Source organism: Notamacropus eugenii, chromosome 5, assembly GCF_028372415.1.
Source record: "Notamacropus eugenii isolate mMacEug1 chromosome 5, mMacEug1.pri_v2, whole genome shotgun sequence".
In the NCBI taxonomy this organism is placed as follows: domain Eukaryota; kingdom Metazoa; phylum Chordata; class Mammalia; order Diprotodontia; family Macropodidae; genus Notamacropus; species Notamacropus eugenii.
The window spans coordinates 8,096,319-8,118,058 of record NC_092876.1 but is presented as its reverse complement, the minus strand read 5'-3'; the positions used below and the strand labels follow the sequence as shown (position 1 = coordinate 8,118,058).

General features: G+C 40.3%; 1 protein-coding gene across 1 annotated transcript in view; it reads right to left on the bottom strand.

Annotated features, from left to right (window-relative positions):
- The window catches only part of LOC140508274 (uncharacterized), a 73,508-nt gene extending 52,643 nt beyond the window's left edge, over positions 1 to 20,865 (bottom strand). Inside the window, exons 1-5 of the mRNA XM_072616077.1 lie at positions 20,816 to 20,865; positions 19,800 to 19,891; positions 15,698 to 15,824; positions 15,050 to 15,142; positions 1,472 to 3,023 (exon numbers count right to left, since the gene is read on the bottom strand). Coding sequence (XP_072472178.1) covers positions 1,472 to 3,023; positions 15,050 to 15,142; positions 15,698 to 15,824; positions 19,800 to 19,832 — 1,805 coding nt within the window. The 5' untranslated portion in view covers positions 19,833 to 19,891; positions 20,816 to 20,865. The remainder of the gene's footprint in view (positions 1 to 1,471; positions 3,024 to 15,049; positions 15,143 to 15,697; positions 15,825 to 19,799; positions 19,892 to 20,815) is intronic.
- Positions 20,866 to 21,740: the final 875 nt, after the last annotated feature.

Here is a 21,740-nt window from a genome sequence, read left to right as displayed (position 1 = left end):
GGAACTAAGACAAAAATTTATAGAACCATCAATCTGCATTTGTGGAAGGAGTTTCTCATACCAATTAAATCACATATCTGGGCAAAATAAAATTAATCATTTCATGTTGTTGACCATTTGCATTTCTTCTTTGGAAAACTATATCCTGTGACCATTTATCTCTTGGGGAATAGCTTTTAGTCTTTATACATTTGTACTAATTCCTTGTGTCTTGGATATCAGACTTTTCTTGAGTGATATGATGAAATTTTTTTCCCAAACAAGGGTCTCTTATTATCTTACTTAGAATGATTTTGCTCATGCAAAAACATTTTAATTTTAGGTAGTCAAAATTGTCTATTTCATTTTTTATGACTTTCTCTATCCCATGTTTGATAATGACTCTACTGCCAAACCATAGACGGGAAAGGTACTTCTCCTTTCAGTTTTCTTTTCTGAAGAAAAAATGTGGCCTTCTACTGGAAAGAAGTTTGGCAGAAATTAATTTTTGACCAACACCTTACACCACATGCCAAAATAAGGTCCTAATGAATAAGATGCAGTTTTCAAGCAAAGGCCAGATGAGTCCAAGTCAGGGATTTGTAGAAGGATTCTTGTTCTAGCATAGATTGGATTAGATGGCCACCAAGGTTCCTTTCAATCCTGAGGTTCTGTAAAATCCCTTGATGGCTATCTTAAGAAGTAATTCCTCAAAGCCTTCCCAAATTTATTATATTCATGTGATTTCTCCATAACATGAGCTGTTGCTAAAAAGCTTTCCCACATTCATTTACTGACATTGTTCCTAGCTACTTTGATTTTTCCTGATTCCTCAGGGAATCAGGACTAAAGATTTTCCTACATTCATTCGCTTGATACTGTTTCTATTGGCATGATCATGCTTCCTAAAGGAATGAGCAAATGAACAAGTGCTTACTAGGTGCTTACAGTGTGCCAGATTCTATGCTAAGTGCTAGTGAAACAAGTACAAAAAGCAAGACAGTCTGCCCTCCAGGAGCTTACATGCTAATAATAAGAGACAACATATGTAGGGGAACAACAACCAGGGAAGGGTGTCATGATCTAGGAAGTCACTTGTCCTTTTCAGGAATAGTGGTGTGCAACTGATGAATATTCAGACTTAGAGGTGGAAAGTGGAAGGAAGCAGAAGAGATGCCCAGAGAACAGTATGGTGCTGGACCTATGTGAAACAAGATTAGGTAAATTCTCACAAATCAGGAGTGCAGGGTTCTAGGATGGAAGCTAGAGGAGACCAAAGCAGAGGGTGGAGTGGTATCAGTAGAATGGCCAGTATTGGTCAGAAATTAGCACTGTGGAAAGTTTTCCCACATTTATTGCATTTAAAAAGTTACTCTCCATTGTGAATTCTAATGGTTACCAGGGGAGTAGCTGGTGACTTCCCAGAGTCATTACATTCAAAGGTTTTCCCTGATGTAGGAAGTTGTCATTGCTTCCCCACACTCACTAACACAATATCGTTTCTTTAGTATGAAGTCTCTGATGTCTCCTAAGTAACGACCGTCGCCGAAACCCCCTCCCACATTCATTACATTCAAACGGCTTCTCTCCAGTATGAATTAACTGGTGTTCAATAAGATTTGCTTTGTGTTTGAAGGCCTTCTCACACTCATTACACCCAAAGGGCTTCTTTTCAGCATGAAATATCTTATGTAGAGTGACTCCAGTGTGAAGTTTCTGATGCTTTCTAAGTGCTGAGCTTTGCCTGAAGTTTCTTCCACACTCATTACATTCAAAGGGCTTCTCTCCAGTATGAATTAACTTGTGTTTAGTAAGACTTGCTTTGCAATTAAAGGCCTTCCTGCATTCATTACATTCAAAGGGTTTCTCTCCAGTGTGAATTCTCATATGGAGAGTAAGCTTTGATGGGTAAGAGAAAGCTTTTCCACACTCATTACATTCAAAGGGTTTTTCTCCTATGTGAATTTTCTTATGTTTAGTAAGTCTTCCTTTGTCTATAAAGGCTTTCCCACACTCATTACATTCAAAGGGTTTCTCTCCAGTATGAATTCTCTTATGGAAAATAAGCTTTGATGGGTAGCAGAAAGCTTTCCCACACTCATTACATTCAAAGAGTTTCTCTCTAGTGTGAATTCTCTTATGGAGAGTAAGACTTGATGGGTAGCAGAAGGCTTTTCCACACTCAGTACATTCAAAGGGTTTCTCTCCAGTGTGAATTCTCTTGTGTCCAATAAGACTTGATCGGTAACAGAAAGCCTTTCCACATTCCTTACATTCAAAGGGTTTCTCTCCTGCATGAATTTTCTTATGTCCAGTAAGTCTTCCTTTATCTATGAAGGCTTTCCCACAATCATTACATTTAAAAGGTTTCTCTCCAGTATGAATCCTCTTATGGAGAGTAAGCTTTGATGGGTAACAAAAGGTCTTCCCACACTCATTGCATTCAAACGGTTTCTCTCCTGTGTGGATTTTCTTATGTTCTGTAAGTCTTCCTTTTTCTATGAAGGCCTTCCCACACTCACTGCATACAAAGGGTTTCTTTTCAGAAAGGACATTGTCATGCTTCCAAAGTGAGTTTCTCCTGAAAATTTTCCCATCTGATTTTTCTCCAGTAACTGGCCAATGAAACTGACCAATATCTGAGTGGTAACTGAAAGACCTCCTGCATGTATTATATTTATAATAGTTCTTATTTGAGGAGATTTTATAACACTTAAGGAGAGTGAAAAACTGCTTGGAGTTCTTGGCATGGACACCATGTTTACAAATGCCTTTTCCTTTTGAAATTCTCTGTTGTGGAAGATTTAAACTCAGACTGAAATTTCTCTCAAGTCTATTACCACCATGATTGGTGGTTATTTTCCTGGATTTTCTCTCCTTGTTTTCCTTCTGCCTTTGTAACCTGATATCACATTCCCAGTCTCCTGTCAACTTGCAATCCCTAGGATTATTCCTTGCAAGTCCTTCCTTGGATGGCTCTCCCATGGAAATGCCCTGTTTTGGAACTGATTCCATTTCACACCACATCTCCTGAATGAGAGAATCTAAAGGAAACAAAAAAATATTAGCCTGCTATTCTTGGGAGTGGGGGGCAAGGAGAAATGAAACTACTTGTCACTACTTTCTGGACAGTCTTCTCCATGAGGAGGAATTGCTGACCTTGCAAATATAGAGGAAATACTGGAGGATAACTTGGGTAGGAATATGTTACATAAGAGTGCTAACAAACCACCATGCTACCTTAAATAACAGCCTGCAGGACTAACTTGTTAATTATCATTCACAGAGATTCTCTAAACTGGTTGTCCTACTTCTCTAACCTGATACCATTATATTCCCAGTATTTTACCACCTTGGAGTAACTGTAATGGGCAAAATGTCTAAATTTTCAGAAGGGTGGAGAATGAATTTTACAGACTACAGATGAGATGCCTGATGCCAATTATGGACAAAAGTCTTGAACTTACCATCAATCAGATAGTTTGTAAGCATGAGACAGTGTTCATAAAGATCCAGAATGGATTTGAGAAGAATAAATTCCACAAAACAAAACTTCTTCTCTTCATTGATAACATTTCTTGACCGGCTGACTGGGGATGCTGGACAAATAATTTCAATAACATATTTGTTCACATTTCTCAAGATAATACTGGTAATAAGATACATGGCTTTGGATGTTTCCATGTAAATGTACAAGGCAGTAAATAATAAGCAAGGTGAACTGAAGATTTTAACTAAAGACATAATTTTGACCAATTAAGGCTCATAAAAAACTTACTGGGAAGATAGTCATAACGAGAACCTCTCCAGGTCTCAGTTTCCTTTTCTATAAAATGAGGTGATGGACAAGATAAGCTTTGAAGTCCCATTCAGCTCTATATCTGTGAACTACTGAAAATAGCTATTTGAGGACATGCATCACTTAAATTAAATGGGATAGATAAAAGAGGAAAGAGAGTAGTAATGTATATTAAGAAGATATACAAATAGAAATGGTGTGATGCCTAGAAGAAATCACGTAGGTAAAGATCCATGGGCACAGAAACAGAAGCAATGTTGTCATCAGAGTACACTGCAGACCACCTAGAGAGGATAATGAAATAGATGAAGACTTTGGGAAACAGGTCCCAAGAATGAAGTAGGGGCCACCATCACCTGCACATCTACGATGCTGGAGTTCTCTCTCTCTAATAAAAACAGAGAAGTTAATATAATCATTTCTTGACATGGCTTAATGATAATTTTGGAAAAGTGGAGGAACTAACAAGGCTAATTCTATTCTGGATGCGATTCTCAACAATAGGGAGAAATTTGCTGTTAGGGTGGGAATGACAGGAATCTTAGAGGTAAGCAATTACTCCAATCAAAAGAGAAAAAGAATCTCAAAAGTCTAACATGCACATTAGATTTTAGAAAAGCATAATTCACAGAGTTCAAAGTAGAGGTAGGTAGGATCCCTTGACTTAAAATTCTACAAGGGAAAACAAGCCATGATATGAAAAACTATCAAGAATTAAATTCCAAAGGCATAAGAAGTAATTCCAACAAGGAAGTAAAAAGGAAATTGTCTAAAGGGGCTGTTTTGGATGACTAGGGAACTCATCAACCAATTCAGATGTTAGAACAACTAGTATAGGAGACAGAACTAAGATCAGATAACAAGGGGTGAATATAACAACCTGGCATGGTCCAGTGAGAAGAGTTCCAAGAATGCTAAATATTGGAATAAACTGTGCTGAAAAGGATGACTCCAAAGTTTTTCACATCAGGCATGGAAGCACATGCTACCAGAGAAACTGAGGTAGGTGTCTTGCTTGAGCATGAGAGTTCTAAACAGCAGTGGGCTATGCAGATCAGTTGCCTGTGCTAAGTTCAGCAACATTATGGTGAACCCCCAGAAGCAAAGGGCCACCAAGTTGCCTAAATAGGAGTGGACTGGTTCAAGTCTAAAGCTGAGCAAGTCAAGTTCCTGAACCAATAAGTGGTGGGATGGGTCCTGTGAATAGCCCCTGTACTTTCTGTATGTACAATACAGGGAAACAGAGGCTTGAATTTTTTTAAGCTCTATATTGGACAAAAAAGAGGAAGATGAGAAAAAGAAAATGATCTGTGCTTGAAGCAGATAGTTGATCACTAATGAGAGTGAAAAGGCAGAACTGCTCACTTGTATTCTGCTTGTTTTCTCTTCTACTAAGAAATGGCTCACATTCTCCTTAGAAAGGAAAAAGAGGGAACTGACAGAGCTGAGTTTTATCATGTATCCAAAGGAAACAGAGACATATATCATGAGGCATTTCAGCATCTCGTGTTGCAGCACTCATAGTAATTTATTTGCAAGAAAACTAAATAAACCAAAACAAAATAACACATGCAAAAAATTGTGTGACCATATGTTGCGGAGGTTAAAGAAGAAAAAAAGCCCTCTGAAAACACCCTCCAAAGTAAATTCACAAGTACTTTTTTACCCAGTAACTTCAATGCAATGGTAGATATAGGGAGGATGGTGAAATTATGTTTAAAAATGTAGCTCAAGGGGGCAGTTAGGTAGTGCAGTGGATAGAACACCAGCCCTAGAATCAGGAAGACTTGAATTCAAATCTGGCCTCAGATACTTGTCACTTGCTAGCTGTGTGACCCTGGGCAAGTCATTTACCCTTTAATTGCCTCACAAAAGAAAACTAAAAATAAATAAAAGTATGGTTCAGGAAGAAAGAATGAGAGAGAATAAAAGCTTACAGACTTTACAAAGGAATCTCACCTATAGAGCATGAATGGGAAGCACTGTACATGCCAAACACCTAACCATATTATGAAACATGAAATCAATTAACTTATTACTAGTTTGGGAAGCATTCATTCTTGTATCAGGTGTCTGTATATGTTCAGAAAGTCAGTTCATTAAAGATTAAAATTAATTTAAAATTGAAAGAAAAATAAACATACAAGTGTTTTTTAATCCTTGGCTATGTTGGATGCTGAGGATACAATGTAAAGAAAAAAAGCAGTTTCTGCCCTCAAGGAGATTATGTTCTCCTTGGGGAGAAACCACATGAACCTATGTAAAGTATAATATAAGGGAATAAAAGAGGTGGAGATCCATTCACCCAGCAAGTAATTGTTAACTCCCTACTCTATGCCAGGGTCTAAGGATGTGAATATAAAAACAGAACGTCCTTGCACATCTAGGAATATTAGAGGAGGGAAAGGTCACTAATGTCTGGGGTTGCTCATTAAATTGTGAACACAGCATTAGACTATGAGCTCCTTGAGGGCAGGGACTGTCTTTTGCCTCTTTCTGTATGCCCAGCACTTAGCACAGTGCCCAGAGCATATTAGACGCTTATGATGTTTATGGAACGACTTTCTAAAGAACATGTCAAGGAAAAGGTGATACTGAAGCTGAGCTATGAAGAAAAATTAGGCTATTGAATAGCAAAGGTAAAGAGAATATATTCCAAGTGTACCAGGGAATGGAAGTAAGTCTCGTACGATGTAGTATTACAAAGGCTAGTAAGAGATGATTTAACCTAATACTTCCTGTCTTCAAAATCTTCTGTGTAACTCCTTCATAATCTAAGGTGACAGTTGTCACACCTGAAGCTTCTTTTTTACAGGATCAGTAAATCCTGATCTTTTCCAACCTCTTGACTTTACTAAGTTCTCCACATCTCTGAAACAGGTAACAAAACTCATGCAAGGATCTGACCAATGCTAAAAAACAGATTAACAAGATGGCCATGTCACTTTTTCTGGTCATCTTTGCTTGAATCAAAAGGGCCTCACTGGCAAGGCTCACTTCTAATCAATCAAATCACTCTAGTGTCAACAAGTTGTAGTAGGGCTATTATGTTAGGAGTTACAGAGAGATAGATTTTTTTGCCTCAATATAAAGCAAGAATATTCTAATATTTAAGAGTAGTTTAAAAAGTGAATTGGTTATTTCACAAAATAGGGATGCCTCCAGAACCAAAAGCATTCAGAGGCAAGGTAGCCAAAATGACAGAGCACATCCCTACATAGACTGTACTAGACAGGTCCAAGGCTCTAGGGGCTTTCCAGATTAGATTTTCTGACAACAAATCCTTCTTATTCATCATGGCACCCTTTCTGAAAGTTATGAGAATATGAAGTTGACCCAGAGATCACACTGATAAGAACGAATCCCAAGGCAACCAAAGAAAGAAAATACTATAGACAGCAAAACACTCATAGCAGCACTTTTTGTTATCACCCAAAAAATGTAAAAAAAAGGGGTAGATTTTCACTGCCTGGGGACTGGCTAAACAAATCATGGTATGGATATAATAGAATGTTACAATACTATACAATAATGAATACAGAGAACCATGGGAAGATATACATGAACAGATGCAAAGTGAAGTAAGCAGAATGAGGAAAACAATATAGAAGATGACAGAAATATAGACAAAGAACATCAAAATAACTGAAACTGAATACTGTGAAATGGTAATGATTGAGGATGGACTTCCTGCCAAGACAGCTGCTTAAATGGGAGGCAGACAGCCTAGTTCCCATATTCCTATTCCAGCAAAACCCTAAATTTTACACTAGATTGAGTAATGATCAGGAAATATAGTGAAAAACTACAGTAGTCAACTTCTTCCACTCCAGAGCTGCACAAGAGGTCAGCCAGAAACTGGAAGGTAATAAGGAAGTGCTTTAGATTGCCTCTTGGGCAATGGGAGAATGGTTAAGCTGTGGTATATAGATGGAACAGAAATTATTGCACCGTTAGAAATGACAAAAAAGACAAGATCAGAGAATACCAGGTAGTATGAACACATGCAAAGCAAGCAAGTATAACCAGAAGAATAATCCATACATATACAACACCACAAAGATGTTGTGGATTGCAATTAATTCACTGACAAATTACATCTCCAGAGGACCCTTGATGAAGCATGTTGCCCACCTCTGGATAGAGAAGTGATGAACACAAGGTGTGGAAAGACACATATTTTTGGACATGGACACCACACAGATTTGTTTTACTTGGCTATGTTTAGATATTACAAGGCACCCTTTGTTTCCTTTCTCTCAGTTTTCAATTGGGAGAGGGAAAGGAAAGAATAAGCAACAGTGATGCCAAGAAAAGGACTATTGAAACATTTTTTAAAAGGCGCAGAATGGAAAAGAAGGAATTTTAGAAGAAAACAAAGACAAGCAAGATAGTTTTGAAAGTAAATATAGAATTTATTAAGTACTTTTTGAAAAAAAAGTGTGAAATGGAGATTCACAGTTTTATAGAAAAATTCTTTTGTGTTCTGCTTTGCATATGAAAAAGATCTTTCAGGGGGAGTGTTTAAGTTCAGAATAAAAACAACTTACATTTTTAAAAAAGCTTATAATAATCGAGCTTGACCATTCCCTTAGAGGCAGTTAAGTGGCTCATTGGATAGAGCCAGGAGACAGGAAGGCTTAAGTTCAAATCCCACCTCAGACACTTACTGGCTGTGTGCCTGGGCAAATCACTTAACCTGTTTCCCTCAATTTTTTTAAACTGTAAAACTGGGATAATAACAGCACTTACCTCTCAGAGCTGTTGTAAGGATCAACAAAGAGGTAATACTGCTAAAGTGCTTAGCATGGTGCCTAACACATAGTGGGTATTTAATAAACACATAGTGGGTATTTAATAAAATTTCTACTTTGCAGAAGAGGAACACAGAATACAAGCACATTAAAGTGGGAAAACAAGCACATTAATGCACAGCTGGATGAACTATAAACTGCTGCAGCCATTCTGGAAAGCAATTTACAGTTATGTCCCCAAAGTCACTAAACTGCACACCCCTTGACCTAGGGTGACCACTACTAGACCCATAATTCAAAGAGGTCAAAGAAATAGGAAAAGATCCTATAAGTACAAAAGTGTTTATAGCTGAGTTTTGGTTTTGTGTAATGGCAAAGAACTGGAAACCAATGGAGTTCAGCCACTCCCTATAAATTGAGAAATATCCAAACCAATAACAGTGTACAAATGGACTAGGATAAAACATAAACAAAATTTTTAAAGAGAAAAATAAAGTAAAGAAGCTGGCATAGTTAAATCAGTATTGATTATTCTGTCTCAAAATCTGGATTTAAGCTCCAGTTTACTAGACAAATCATGAGACTCAGATGAAGCCTTAGTTTCACTGTCAGGAAAACAGGGAGGAAGATTTATACTATGGTCTTCACCAGGCTATTGTGAGAGAGAGCTTTGCAAACCTTACTCACCATGTAAATACAGACAACTTCTATTAATAAAATAATAATGAAAATGAATTATAAATAAAATAATTTTAATTTAGATTAAGTAGATGAATAAGTTGATATTAAAATGAATACAGTAGCAGTAAACTAGACTAATCTTACATCTTTCCTTTTTACAAAGTGGGGCTACATTTACTTTGGCCATTGGGAGCTTTCCAGTCCAATATATATTTCACCTGTGTTGGGACAAGGAAAAGGCTGGGTTTCAGAAGTGTTAATGAGAGGGAAAATAGCTGCTATTGCTGCTTTTGGAGCATAGTTAAGGGATCTTTGTGAACCACCAATGAAAGCTTTAAAATCAAAGAGAGAGTAGAAAGGATGAGCCCAGAAAATGAGGAGACGCCATTTTACAACATCATGGAAAGAAAAAACATGTGGTCAGTATGGGTGGGCATAAAAAGCAAAGAATAGGGCTGGAGCAGAATTCAAAATGTTTGGAAGAAAAGGACGGCCAGGTTGTCTGAGACAGACTAAGGACCCTGAAAGTGAAAACAGCTCATTTTGACTGGATGCAGTGCACAAAAAGAGGTCACTGCAGATTTCTGAGTAAGGCTCTTGAGGAAAAGATTTTGGAGGGTTCTGAAAACAATTTGAAATTACACTAAAAAAGTCACTAAACTGTTCATACTCTTTAACCCTTCTAAATGGCTTACCCCAGAGCCTGGCACACAGTAGGTACTTAATGTTTATTGATTGATTGCCTTACTAAGCACATATCCTAAGAAGGTTGGAAAAGGGAAGATCTTAGGAACAAAATATTTATGGCAGCATTTTTTTTTTTTTGTAATAACAAAGAATTGAAGGAAAATGGGTTCTCATTTTTTGGAGAATACTTGAACAAACCACATTATAGGAATGTAATGGAATATTATGTGCCATAAAAAATGATGACTTATAAAGAATTCTTCTATAAAGAATTCTTCTCTTTCAGAACAAATCAAGCAGAACCAAAAATAATTCCCCAGATTATTATAATGACTGTACTATAATTTAGAATTCTGATCTGCAGTGACCAATGGTAACTTCCAAGAATTTTAATGGTGAACCATTCTACCTTTCTATTGGTAAACTGGTAATGGGTAATAGGTACAGATTAAGGCTGATATTTTCCAGATGTGACCAATGTGTTAGTCTGTTACTTGACTGTGCTCGTTACAAGGGAAGGTGCTACTGGACCCTGAGGGTAAAGAGAATTTATTGGGACATAATAATGATGTTTTAAAAAAGAAAATCTAAATAAAACTTTTTTTTTTAAAGAAAGGAGTGGGTTTTTTCCATATTTTGCATGATTGCACATGTATAACCTATATCAAATTGTTTACCATCTTGGGAGTTGGTGGTGAGGGAAGGAAGGAAAAGATTTGGAATTCAAAAAAATTTTTTAAAGGAATGTTACAAATCATCTTTACATGTAATTGAGAAAATAAAATATTATTATAAAAAATAAATAAAGGAGTAACGAAGGGCTAGACTCAGAGACGGAAGACTTAGGTTTGACTCTTGCCTCCAGCATGTCAATGGGTGACCATAAATCAATCAATCAACCTCTGTCAGCCTCAGTTTCCTCATCTGTAAACTGGGGATAATACTGACACTTATCTCGTAGCACTATTGTAAAGAAAGAATATTTGTTAAGCACCTTTCAAATCTTAAAATGCTACATAAATGTCAGCAATTGTTATCATTAGGGAGAGTAACTTGGCAGATTATTACAGACTTTCCAATCTGAAAAGGGATCTTAGAGTTCAGATAGTTCAATTCATACCTAATTTAGAATCCCCTTTTACAACATACTCAACAAATGGTTGGAAAAGCTAGGGTGTCACAATGGATAGAGTCTGGGGCCTGGAGTCAGGAAAACTCCTCTTTCTGACTTCAAATCTGTCCTCAGACACTTACTAGCTGTGTGACCCTGGCCAAATCACTTACCCCTGTTTATCTCAGTTTTCTCATCTATAAAATGAACTGGAGAAGGAAATGACAAACCACTCCAGTACCTCTGCCAAGAAAATCCCAAATGGGGTTACAAAGAATCAGAAACAACTGAACAACAACAGAGTCATCCCACTTTTTTCTCCAGGGACAAGGAACTCATTTTCCTCAGAGGCAGCCCCTTTTCAATGTAGGGGAAGCTCTATTAGGATACTTTTCCTTGCATCAAACCTAAATGTGCCTCTCTGCAGTTTCCACCCACCTTCTTATTTCTGCCCTTTAACAGCAAGAAGAAAAAGATACTGGAAAGTAGCTATGTCCTATCTCCCCCAAACTGAATCTGTTTAGTGGGGATTAAACATCCCTTCTTCCTCCAAGTGATCTTCCCATGGAGCCATTCCCATAGGCTCCCTCTGGGCACTCCCTAGCTTATCAGTGGTCTTTCTAAACTCTGATGCCCAGAACAGAGCTCAATACTACACAGAAGAGAATGGAGGAAGGGAAGCCAAGTTTTTATTTATCTAGCACAGTGCCTAGCACACAGTAGGTGCTTGTTGAATGAATGCATGACTCAATCTGAGCATATAAAATGCTGTCCTTTGCTGTGTGGATAATTTTATTGACTGAGACAGAAACAGCACTGTGTCCGGTAGTAAACTGACTTGAGTAAATGAAAACAGCAGAAGAAGCTCCAGACATCTCATGGGACACTTACACTGGACCCTGGGCTCCGTGCCATCTTCGCTTTTGTTTCTATATGATACCTAGCCTGACCTGGGGTTGGCACGGAAATCCATTATACCATTCTGTTCTCCTCTGCCAAGGACTGAATCTCAATAGTAAATGCCTTAAATGACCCAATTACATATATGTATATGTATATATATATATAGATAGATAGATATAGATATAGATATAGATATAGATATAGATATGTATATGTATATGTATATATGTATATTTGTATTTACTACCAAGCTAGCTCGGGCCCCTCTTTCTTCCAGATCTCCATGTTGTCCATGTCTCTACAATTGGCATATCAGGGCAAAACAGATCAGCCCCCTTACATTTGGTCTTAGAATTGGGGTATCTGAGAAGACAGTCTGTCCCCCTACAAATCTTGTGTTTTTACAAAATGTTGCATGAGAAACACTGAAAAAGCAGCCTATAGAGAAAGTAGACTCATTCAGAGTGAAGATGGTAGAAATACCCTTTTTTTCTAACATCTAATTTATATATGACTGGGAGGGACTTTAAGATTGAAAGGAACAAAGAACTTGACTAACTAGAACTATTTATCTGATGACTATTTTATTTACTTGGGACTTCGCTGACAGAAATATGGATTTTGGTTCCTCATCATAACACAGAAATGAGCTGTTTCCCATGAGAGACCCTGCTCTGGAGTAGGGCTGGTCAAGGGCAGACCTCTGAGTGGGTCTGAGAAGCAAGACTTTAGAATTTGCCATTGCCACTGGCTGCTTAGAGGAGATGATTGGTGGGGAGCAAGGTTCTACCTTTCCCTACTCTTCCATTTACATATCTTATAGGTAGAAATGCCTCAGAGTCTAGGCAAGGGAGCACACCAGGAAAGGTTCTGTAGATCCCAAGTTTGGGGTTTCTGTTCATCTGGGAGCGTTTAGCTTTGCTTTGGCAGCCCGGAAGGAGAGCAGCCAACAGAGAAGAGGCCCTAACCAGTTGGAAAGCTGAGAGGCCCCAGAGAGGAACCATTCTACCCATAAATAAAGTGCAGAGCTGACTACATGAAAGAGATAAGGGACAATGAGGTCTGTGGTTCAAAGTTATGCATCATTCTGGGCACATATATCCCTTACTCACATGCAACTACCTATGATTCTGTAAGTCTGTGCCTACTTGTACCCACAGTCACTAAGGGAATTGTTGTGAGAGGGTAGCCCAGGTGTATGGATGCAAGGTTATATTTAATTTTCTTGCTTTCTCTAGTAAATGCTTCTGGTAAAGAGTTAATAGTGTCCTCTTGGCTGACTTGTTAAACAGGAGGCACAGTATTGGGGAACATATGCACTATAATTATGTGTAGAAGGAATCTAGTACCCCCATCAGCGTTACCTTCTCAGATCCTGAGAGTGAATTTTAACAGCGTGGTCTCCTTCATCTGGGAAAATATTGATTTGCCAGAGTGAGTGAAGGTTTGGTGGTGTGAGCTAACCAAAAGAAGAAAATATGGGGGTTTGGTGTCATACTTCACAACAGAATACAAGAAGAGGGGGGTTTGGAGAGGGCTGATGCCACAGGAATAGATAAGTGAGTTCAGGAGGCACAGCAAAGGATCAAACAAATGGATTCGATAACTAATGGGAAAAGGGGAATGAACAAGTTTTCTAGCTTGGAAAAATAATAGTCCTTTGGCCAGAAATGAGGAAATTAAGAAGGGAGATATGCTTGAGGTAGATAAGTTTGGTTGGAGAAATGTTTGTCCTTCGTTATCAAAGAGGATCATTGACATCATGGATGACATCTTGACCTGTGGGTAAAATGGATTTAAGTGAGGCAGTCACACAAAGTCATCAACCTCACTCTCTTCTAGAGTCATCAAAGTCCAGTGTTAAAACAAAAGTCAAGATGACTGGCAATGGCTTGGGATGCAGTGGATGACCTTGGCACCTTCAATGTCTGACCAAGCTCCAGGCACTCCATAGCCCCTGCTCCAGCTGCTTCATGACCACTGGAACAAACTCATCCACCCATTCTGAGGGGGATGTCTTCTCATGCTTGGGATAGATACCTTTTTAACTCACTGATAGATGTGAGGCTCATCAACTACCTTGGTGAAATACTGTGTTTGCAGAGAAAGGAAGTCATCCAAATATACATGCCTTTAGGGAAAATGCAAAGAACGAGTCAAGGCTAAAGATATGCATTTGGGAATCCTTAGTATGGATGGCATAGTAAAATACTGGAGGATAGATGAATTGTCTGAAGAACAGAGGGGTGAATACATGGTGGCAGAAATGGGAGAACTTGGGAGTGAAGATTTGGGAGATGGGGAAGATGATGTTAAAAAGTAATTCAAGAGGTAAGAACAAGAGGATGGTGTCTCAAATGGAAAGGAGACGGTGTCCCGAAGGGTAAAAATGTGCCAGATTCTATGAAAAGGCTGTAGAAGATCAAGAGGTCAGAAGAACTAGGTTCAGATCTCAGCTTTTTCTCTTACTTCCTGTGTGACTGTGAGGAAAGTCCCTAAGAAGAAGTCAGAACATCTGGACGGGATTCTTGGTTCTGACACTTACTAATCATGTGAGAACAGGGTCAAGCAAAGGTGTTTCTCTTCTCTTTGCTTTTGGAAAACAAACAAGCAAACCAGGTCACACCAGTGTATTTGAAAGAAGGAAAGAAACCTGAGAAGAGAAAGACAGAAAACAATACCTTGCACAGAGGAGGAATATAATAAATGCTGCTGAATTCAAATGAATGAAAGACTAAAGAAAAGGGAGAAATCAAAGGAGGAAACAATCGTGCAAAGGGGAAGGTTGGAGAATGGAGGAAGATGTGGGGAGAGATGTCAGGAAAGAGAAATACGAGTGTGTATTCGTGAGGTCACACTTGCCTATTTCATCCCTTCTCCAAAGTCCCCAGGGAAATACTGGGCACACAGATCCAGATTAAAATGTAATTGGAAAATAGTTAACCAAGTAAACAAAAATAGAGATAGCATATATCTTACAATAAGGGGCCTGCTGGGATCTTTGGGAAGGGATCAGTGGTCCCCATTTCTATTTGGGTGACATTGTTACTCTCCAGTCTCCAGAAGGGACTCTCCCATGACTGAAGAGCAGGATTGTTTCCTTCAATGTCTCTTGTCTGTGTGGCTGCCACTCACCTGAACGAGAACTTCTTGCCTCTTCCTCTGGTATCCATGGTACTTCACCATTCTCCAAATGGTGGATCACATCTGGTTGAAAAACAAGGAGTCCTGCTCATGGGGATAGAAATGGGAGAGGGTTTAGAATTGAGCTATCTCACCACACAATCCTTTCAATAAAAGATGACATTTTAGGAAGAGACAGAATGCAATACTGAGGACCTCTGAGTTATGTTCTCAACTGCACTCACAGGAAGCATGGTGGGAAGGGGTCAAAGTTGACTTGGCCCCAAAAGAAACAGGCCACTTTCACTCCTTGTGAAAAAGATGGGAACTTCCTTATCTTCAGGGTATATTCTCTGGGGCATTACAGAGTAAGCTTTAGCCTGGGGTGAATGAAAAATAGGGAAAGTGCTGACTCAGAATAAAGCTGTAAGTTTCCAATTTAAGAAAGAAAAGACTTGTTACTTGGGACCATGAAGAAGAAAAATCCTGTCTCTTGACTTCAAGGATCTAGGAATCCCCTTATATTACTGATTATTGAGTATCTTTAAAAACCAAGCCAAACCTCTTGTAAATGATTCAGATACACCACAGCCTTTAGTGAATGAGAATGTAGACTCCCCAGTGCTCAGGCTCTGTTTTACAAGGGAGAACCTTCCTCACCAAGTAAGACCAGGTTCCTATAGTTCTCCAGCATCACATCCCTGTACAAGTCCCTCTGAGCACGGTTCAGATGCTTCCACTCCTCCTGTGTGAAGTCAACAGCCACATCCTTGAACGTCAACGATTTCTGAAACAAATACAAATCTTTTCAATCAACGATTACTTCATATACAGGCCACTGAGGAGATGTGAAGTTTATAAGAGGTACCGGGACTGATCCTTATGGCACTATGCATTGTGACTATTCTACACGAAATATTTACTAAGAACTCATATGCTTCAGCAACACATAAAGTTTGACTTGACTGTTCAGTTTCACCCTTACCATTTCCCAAAGTGTGCCCCAAGCTAGCTGGTATTCACTACTTGAGCACAACCATATTGTTGTTCAGTCTTTTATAATTGTGTGTCTGACTCTTCATGACCCCATTTGGGGTTTTCTTGGCAAAGAGAGTGCAGTAGTTTTCCATTTTCTTCTCCAGTTCATTTTACAGATGAGAAAAATGAAGCAAACAGAGTGAAATAACTTTCCCAGGGTCACACAGCTAGGAACTAGTGTCTGAAGCCAGATTTGAACTCAGGAAGAGAAGTCCTCCTGACTCCATGCCCGGCACTCTATCTGCTGTGCCACATAGCTACCCCGTTCTATTAGATACACAACTCTGACATCAACTATCATATTATACACATTAATTTCTAAATAGATCAGTGTTGCCACAATGCTCCATTACTGGTCACTAAGTTTGGAGCAGAATTCAACAAGAAACAAATCATGTATTTAGGTGGTGATTCTTTCCGACTGTTGTAACCCAAATCTGTCACTCAAATCATTGCTTTCCCAAGTCAGATTCCAACTGCACAGAATTCTCTGGCAGTTAATTGGACAAACATCTTAAAGTACCTATGCCACATATATACAAGGAGCAATGGGACAGGTCCTTGATGGGGTAAAAAGATAAAGCATTATCCCTGCCCTCATATACTTCATCATATATCACAGAGAATGACCTCTGCACAAATAACTAGCATGTAAAAGGAAACCTGAGAAGAACATAAGAAAGGGGCAGAGCCAATACTTCATAATGTCCAAGGGAAGAAGCGCTATCGTTAACTAGGGCATGAAGGGATGGATGGTTGGGATCAAGGCCAGCTTTAGGTCAGAGACAGCGAATGCTTCCTCTTTAATATCTCACACCTGGAGGCAGAACCAAGAGGATGAAGAAGCTAGAAGTAGTCCAGCTGAGCTCCCCTCCACAAAATTCCTTCAAAGAGACTTAGAAAATGCACTAGTTCTAATGGGAAAATGCAGAGAAAGTCACGAGTCCCTGTCCAGTACAAGTGGGCATAGGGAGAGAGACAGAGAGGTCTGGGGACACTGGGGATGGAGTCAGACCAGGAACATGCTGTGCTCAGGACATTCCAGTGCCCAGGGACAGGCTGAACACCAGGGACAAGGAGCTCCCAGACCCATCCCAGGGCACTGCAAAGGGGGCAGATGCCAACGGGTAGCTTTGTCACCTATGGAGTCACAGATCCAGGGTAGACTATGAAGGGGACCTGCAAGTAGAGGGGGCATTCCTGGGTCGGGAGGTCCTGGGCAGTGTATAGAGAAGGGGGAAGTCCGGAAGTAAGCTGTAGTGGTTTGGCTTGAATCCCAGGAGCTGAGGTCTCAGTTTCAGTATCTAGCTTGGTTTGCATTAGAATAACTAAGCCAGGAATCCAAGAACAAAGGGGATCCTACAATTCTTTCACTCTAAACCAAACAGCTCTCCAGTTGGCTGATATTGGGTGAGTCCAGCCTCAGTCTACTCTTGGTCTTTGCCCTAGATCAGATTTATTTGGGAGTGTTGGAAACTTGCAGGTCCCTAGGTCATCACTAGAATAACATGAGACCGAATACCCCAAGAAAGCAACAACGGAACTAGCCCAGACTTTCCCTCCAGAAGGGAGCAGAGCCCAGCCCCAACAAGTCCAAAGTCAAGCAGTTGTTCGGAAGAATGAGTAAGCGAAATAAGAATCCCACCATAAAAAGCTATAAAGCAGGGAAGATCAGGGCACAAACACAGAAGAAGAAAATGATTCCAAAACACTGACATCTTGACACAGCTAAGTGAGACAACTGATGGAGCACTGCACCTCGAGTCAGGGAAATCTGAGTTATAATTCAGCCTTGGATACTTTCTAGCTGTGTGACCCTGCACAAATCACTTAACCTCTGTTTTCCTCAGTTTCCTCAACTGTAAAGAGGAGAATAATAGCACCTACCTCCCAGTGTTATGGTGAGGATAAAAATGAGGTATTCGTAAAGCACTCACCACAGTTCCTAGCACACGGCAGTTGCTAAATAAGTACTGCTACTATTAGTATCACCATCATTATTACAAGTAAAATCTTTGAGAAAAATACATCAGCTAGAATTCCTACAAGAGTAAAGGGTTTAAAATATTTTTAGAAATGAAATGAGAGCAGTGGAGGGGGAAAAAATGGGAAAGAAATGAGAGTCATCGAAGAAAGTATTAGAAAGGGAATTAAAAACTTGGCACAAGAGGTACAAACCTTACCCTAGCAACAAACTCCCTAAAAATTAGAATAGATGAAATAGGAGCCAATAACTTCAGGATATAACAAGAAATATTAAAGCTAAGTCAAAAGACTGAAGAAACAGAAGAAAATCTAAAAAGAAAATGTGTCTTATAGGAAAAACAGATCTGAAGGAAACAAATTAATAGTCGCTGGACTGTGCGAACGCCATGACAAAAAAAGGGGCTTAGAGATTCTATTTCAAGAAATTTTTGGATATCATAGAACTTGGATCTGGGAACCAAGAGGCAAAATGGAAAGAGAAAAGAGTCTTCTGTCACCTTCTGAAGGAAATTCCCAAATGGAAACTCCCAGCAATATCATAGCCAAAATCCAGGGTTTCCAAGTCAAGGAAAAAATACTGTAAGCAACTAGAAATAATTCAAGTGGTCATAACTTCTCATCATAATCTTCAGGCCTGGTACTCTATCCACCATATTACCTAGCTCTCCCCTTCCCCCAAATTTATTTAGCACCCATTATGTGCTGGGCACTGGACATATAAAGACAAAAAATCAAATGGTGTTTGCCTTTATGGAGTTTACAATCTACTGGAGTTACAATCTACTGAAACAGTACATATACATGAATCTATAGATAGATAGATAGATAGATAGATAGATAGATAGACAGACAGACAGACAGACAGACAGACAGACAGACAGCCAGACAGACAGACAGACAGACAGATAGATAGATAGATAGATAGATAGATAGATAGATAGATAGATAGATAGGTATGGAGAAGATGGAGATGGAGATAGAGATACGTAGAACATACTTTGTAAGTATGAGGATATTTGTGGGAGGAAAGCACCCACCTCTGTGACTGGTTCCTGAGTATACTCTGAAGGAAGCCAGGGATTTTGGGGGATGTAGAAATGAAGGAGAGTATGTTACTGAAAAGGGGAACAATCTGTGCAGGGCCTGAGAAACAAGAGAGACCATTGAATACATGGAATATTAAGGCAAGAGTGGTTGACAATAGAAGGCATGAGGAAAAGTGATATTCAGTGTGGGGGGTGGGAGTGGTGAGAGGTAGAGATAATAACGCTTGTAAAAATAAATAAATGAAGACATTTAAAAAAGCACAGGTCATGCCAAACTTCAGAATGATATGTCGTCCATGGGATTCTTGTTTGTGTACGATATGAACTAGGTCTCTCTGATGTCCCATTGAACATATGAAATTCTGAGCTTCTTTCTATGACTATGTCAGGCCATAAGACAGCTTCTTTTAAAAACACTGGAAAAGTACTGGAAAGAAATTCATTCTTGTGGGCACCAGTTTCCTCATGTATTGAATGAAGGAGTCAGATTGCAAAATTCCCTTAATTTCGGATGATCTCTAAAATTTCTGAACTTTAACTCATTCATTAAAATGGCCAGTCTTCTGCGGGAGAATACTCAATGCTCAGGTCTGTGAATAAGACACAATTAACCAGGAAAGTCCAAGAGCAAAGAAAAGAAATAGATCCATCCTCGGAGGAAAGACAGCATTTCGGGAGAGAGGGAATCTCACCTGGCTCCTGGCCTTCAGAAACACAGAAGCCATGGCCTCCTCCTTGTCTAGTCACCTTTCTTAACGAAGGGCCGAATCATGCCAACATAGAGCTAAGGGATGAGAAAGAAACCATGAGAAACAGTCACGGAGAGACTTCAGGTGAGGCGGCTGGCTGACCAGTAAGGATGCCAAAGGCTTCCGCTATGCTCAAAGCCAATTAAAAAATGCCATTCGAACCTAGTCCACTCCCCACAGCACAAAAAAGGGAAAAAAGTATTTAAAGCAAAAGGAAACAAAGAGAAAAAAATAGTCGGAGGGGAACCCCGCTCCCCCCAAGGATCTGTGACTTCCACCCAGAAGCCCTAGAGTGGCATAGTTGGCTTTGAAAATGTTAATAACGGGTATATAGGTTGTTTAAAGTCTGCAGAGACTTGACATCTATTATCTCATTTCATTCGCACAACATCCCCGGGAGGGAGGTGCTCCTATTATCCTCAGTTGGCTGAGGTAGACACTGAGGCTGGGAGAAGGTCGGTGACTTGCCCAGGTTCACACCTGCACAGCGCGTAGAAGGGCTTTGAACTCCGGGCTCGCAGATCCCGAAGTCTAGCGCTCTCTGCACGCACGGTGCCTCCAGCTCTCTTGATCTAGACTTGCTGGGGCTCACTTGGGCACCTCCATCTCGCACCTGCCGGCTTACGAGGAGGGCGCTCACCTGTGCTCCAGGCCAGCTCTGGGGGCACTGCCCAAACAAAGAGGTGGGGTGTCCGTGGCATCGGAGCCCCAAGGAAGCCCCCACCCCCGTGCTGTGAGGCAGGGATGCGCAGGCGCCAGGAAGGGGATGGGGAGGAGGGAATGCGCACATCCACCCGTGGGGAGGGGGCGTAAGGGGAGCAGTCCTTTTCAGGCTTCCCCGTCGCAGGCACATAGACATAGCTCGGACCCCAAGCCTATCGCATACATCAACACAGTCTAGGCCTGCGCCTGAGGCCCACGTAAGGAGCAGGGACCCCCCAGGGGGCGCACCCACTCACCCGCTCGATCACTCCGAGGGTAGCGAAACTCCCACTGCACCAGGCTACGGAACTACGACTCCCAGAATCCTTAGAGCGCTCAAGGGCCGTGTGTGGCGCAGGAAGGTGCCAAGGGACTTCTGGGAAATGGAGTCTAGCTACCCGCCTGGAAGGCTTTGATATAAGGGAATCCGGCAAGGCACTGCGTAATCTACAGAGTAATCTACAGAGCACGCTGGGTGAAGGCTGGTGTGTCTTGAACCCTGAACTACGGCCAGAGTTTGGGTCTTTCCTACACATACTTGGACCTGGGAGTCGAGCTGCTTCCCTCCCTCCCTGCAGTTTGGTATGTCTCCAAGACAGTTCCGTGAATTTGCTGGAATGAATGAAAAACTTTAAGATAGGCACCTCCTGGTTAAAGAAACCCCCTTTACCAAGGCATATCAACACCTTCTGTATGACTTCTGATCATGGAGAGTGGCCTAGAGACCAGAACGGTTGTAACTAATCAATGGGGATACAAACAGTACCTGTGCTCAAAGAGCTTAACGAAGAAAGAAGCAACGAGAAGGGGAGCAGCGTCTAGGAGAGGGGTATTTTAACTTGGAAAATCACCGGGATAGTGATTTGTCCTTCCTTCTTGGAGAGGACCAATGACATCGGGAAGCTGATGTTTTAACTTGCAAATGAATTGAATTTAACTGAGGGAGGGCTGTACGAAGTCCCCTCCTCAAAAAGCTCTCTCCAAAGTTACTGATCTCAACCCTCTGACAGTCTTTTCTTAATCAACCTTCTTGACCTCTCTACAGTATGTGACACTGTTGACCACCCTCTTTTTCTGGGAGAAACTAGATAATCAATACTTTGAGAATTACTAGAACTGGTTGGTCATTCAAAATTTCTTGATAGAGTGGAATTAGAGGATAATATCTGGAAACTGATAACA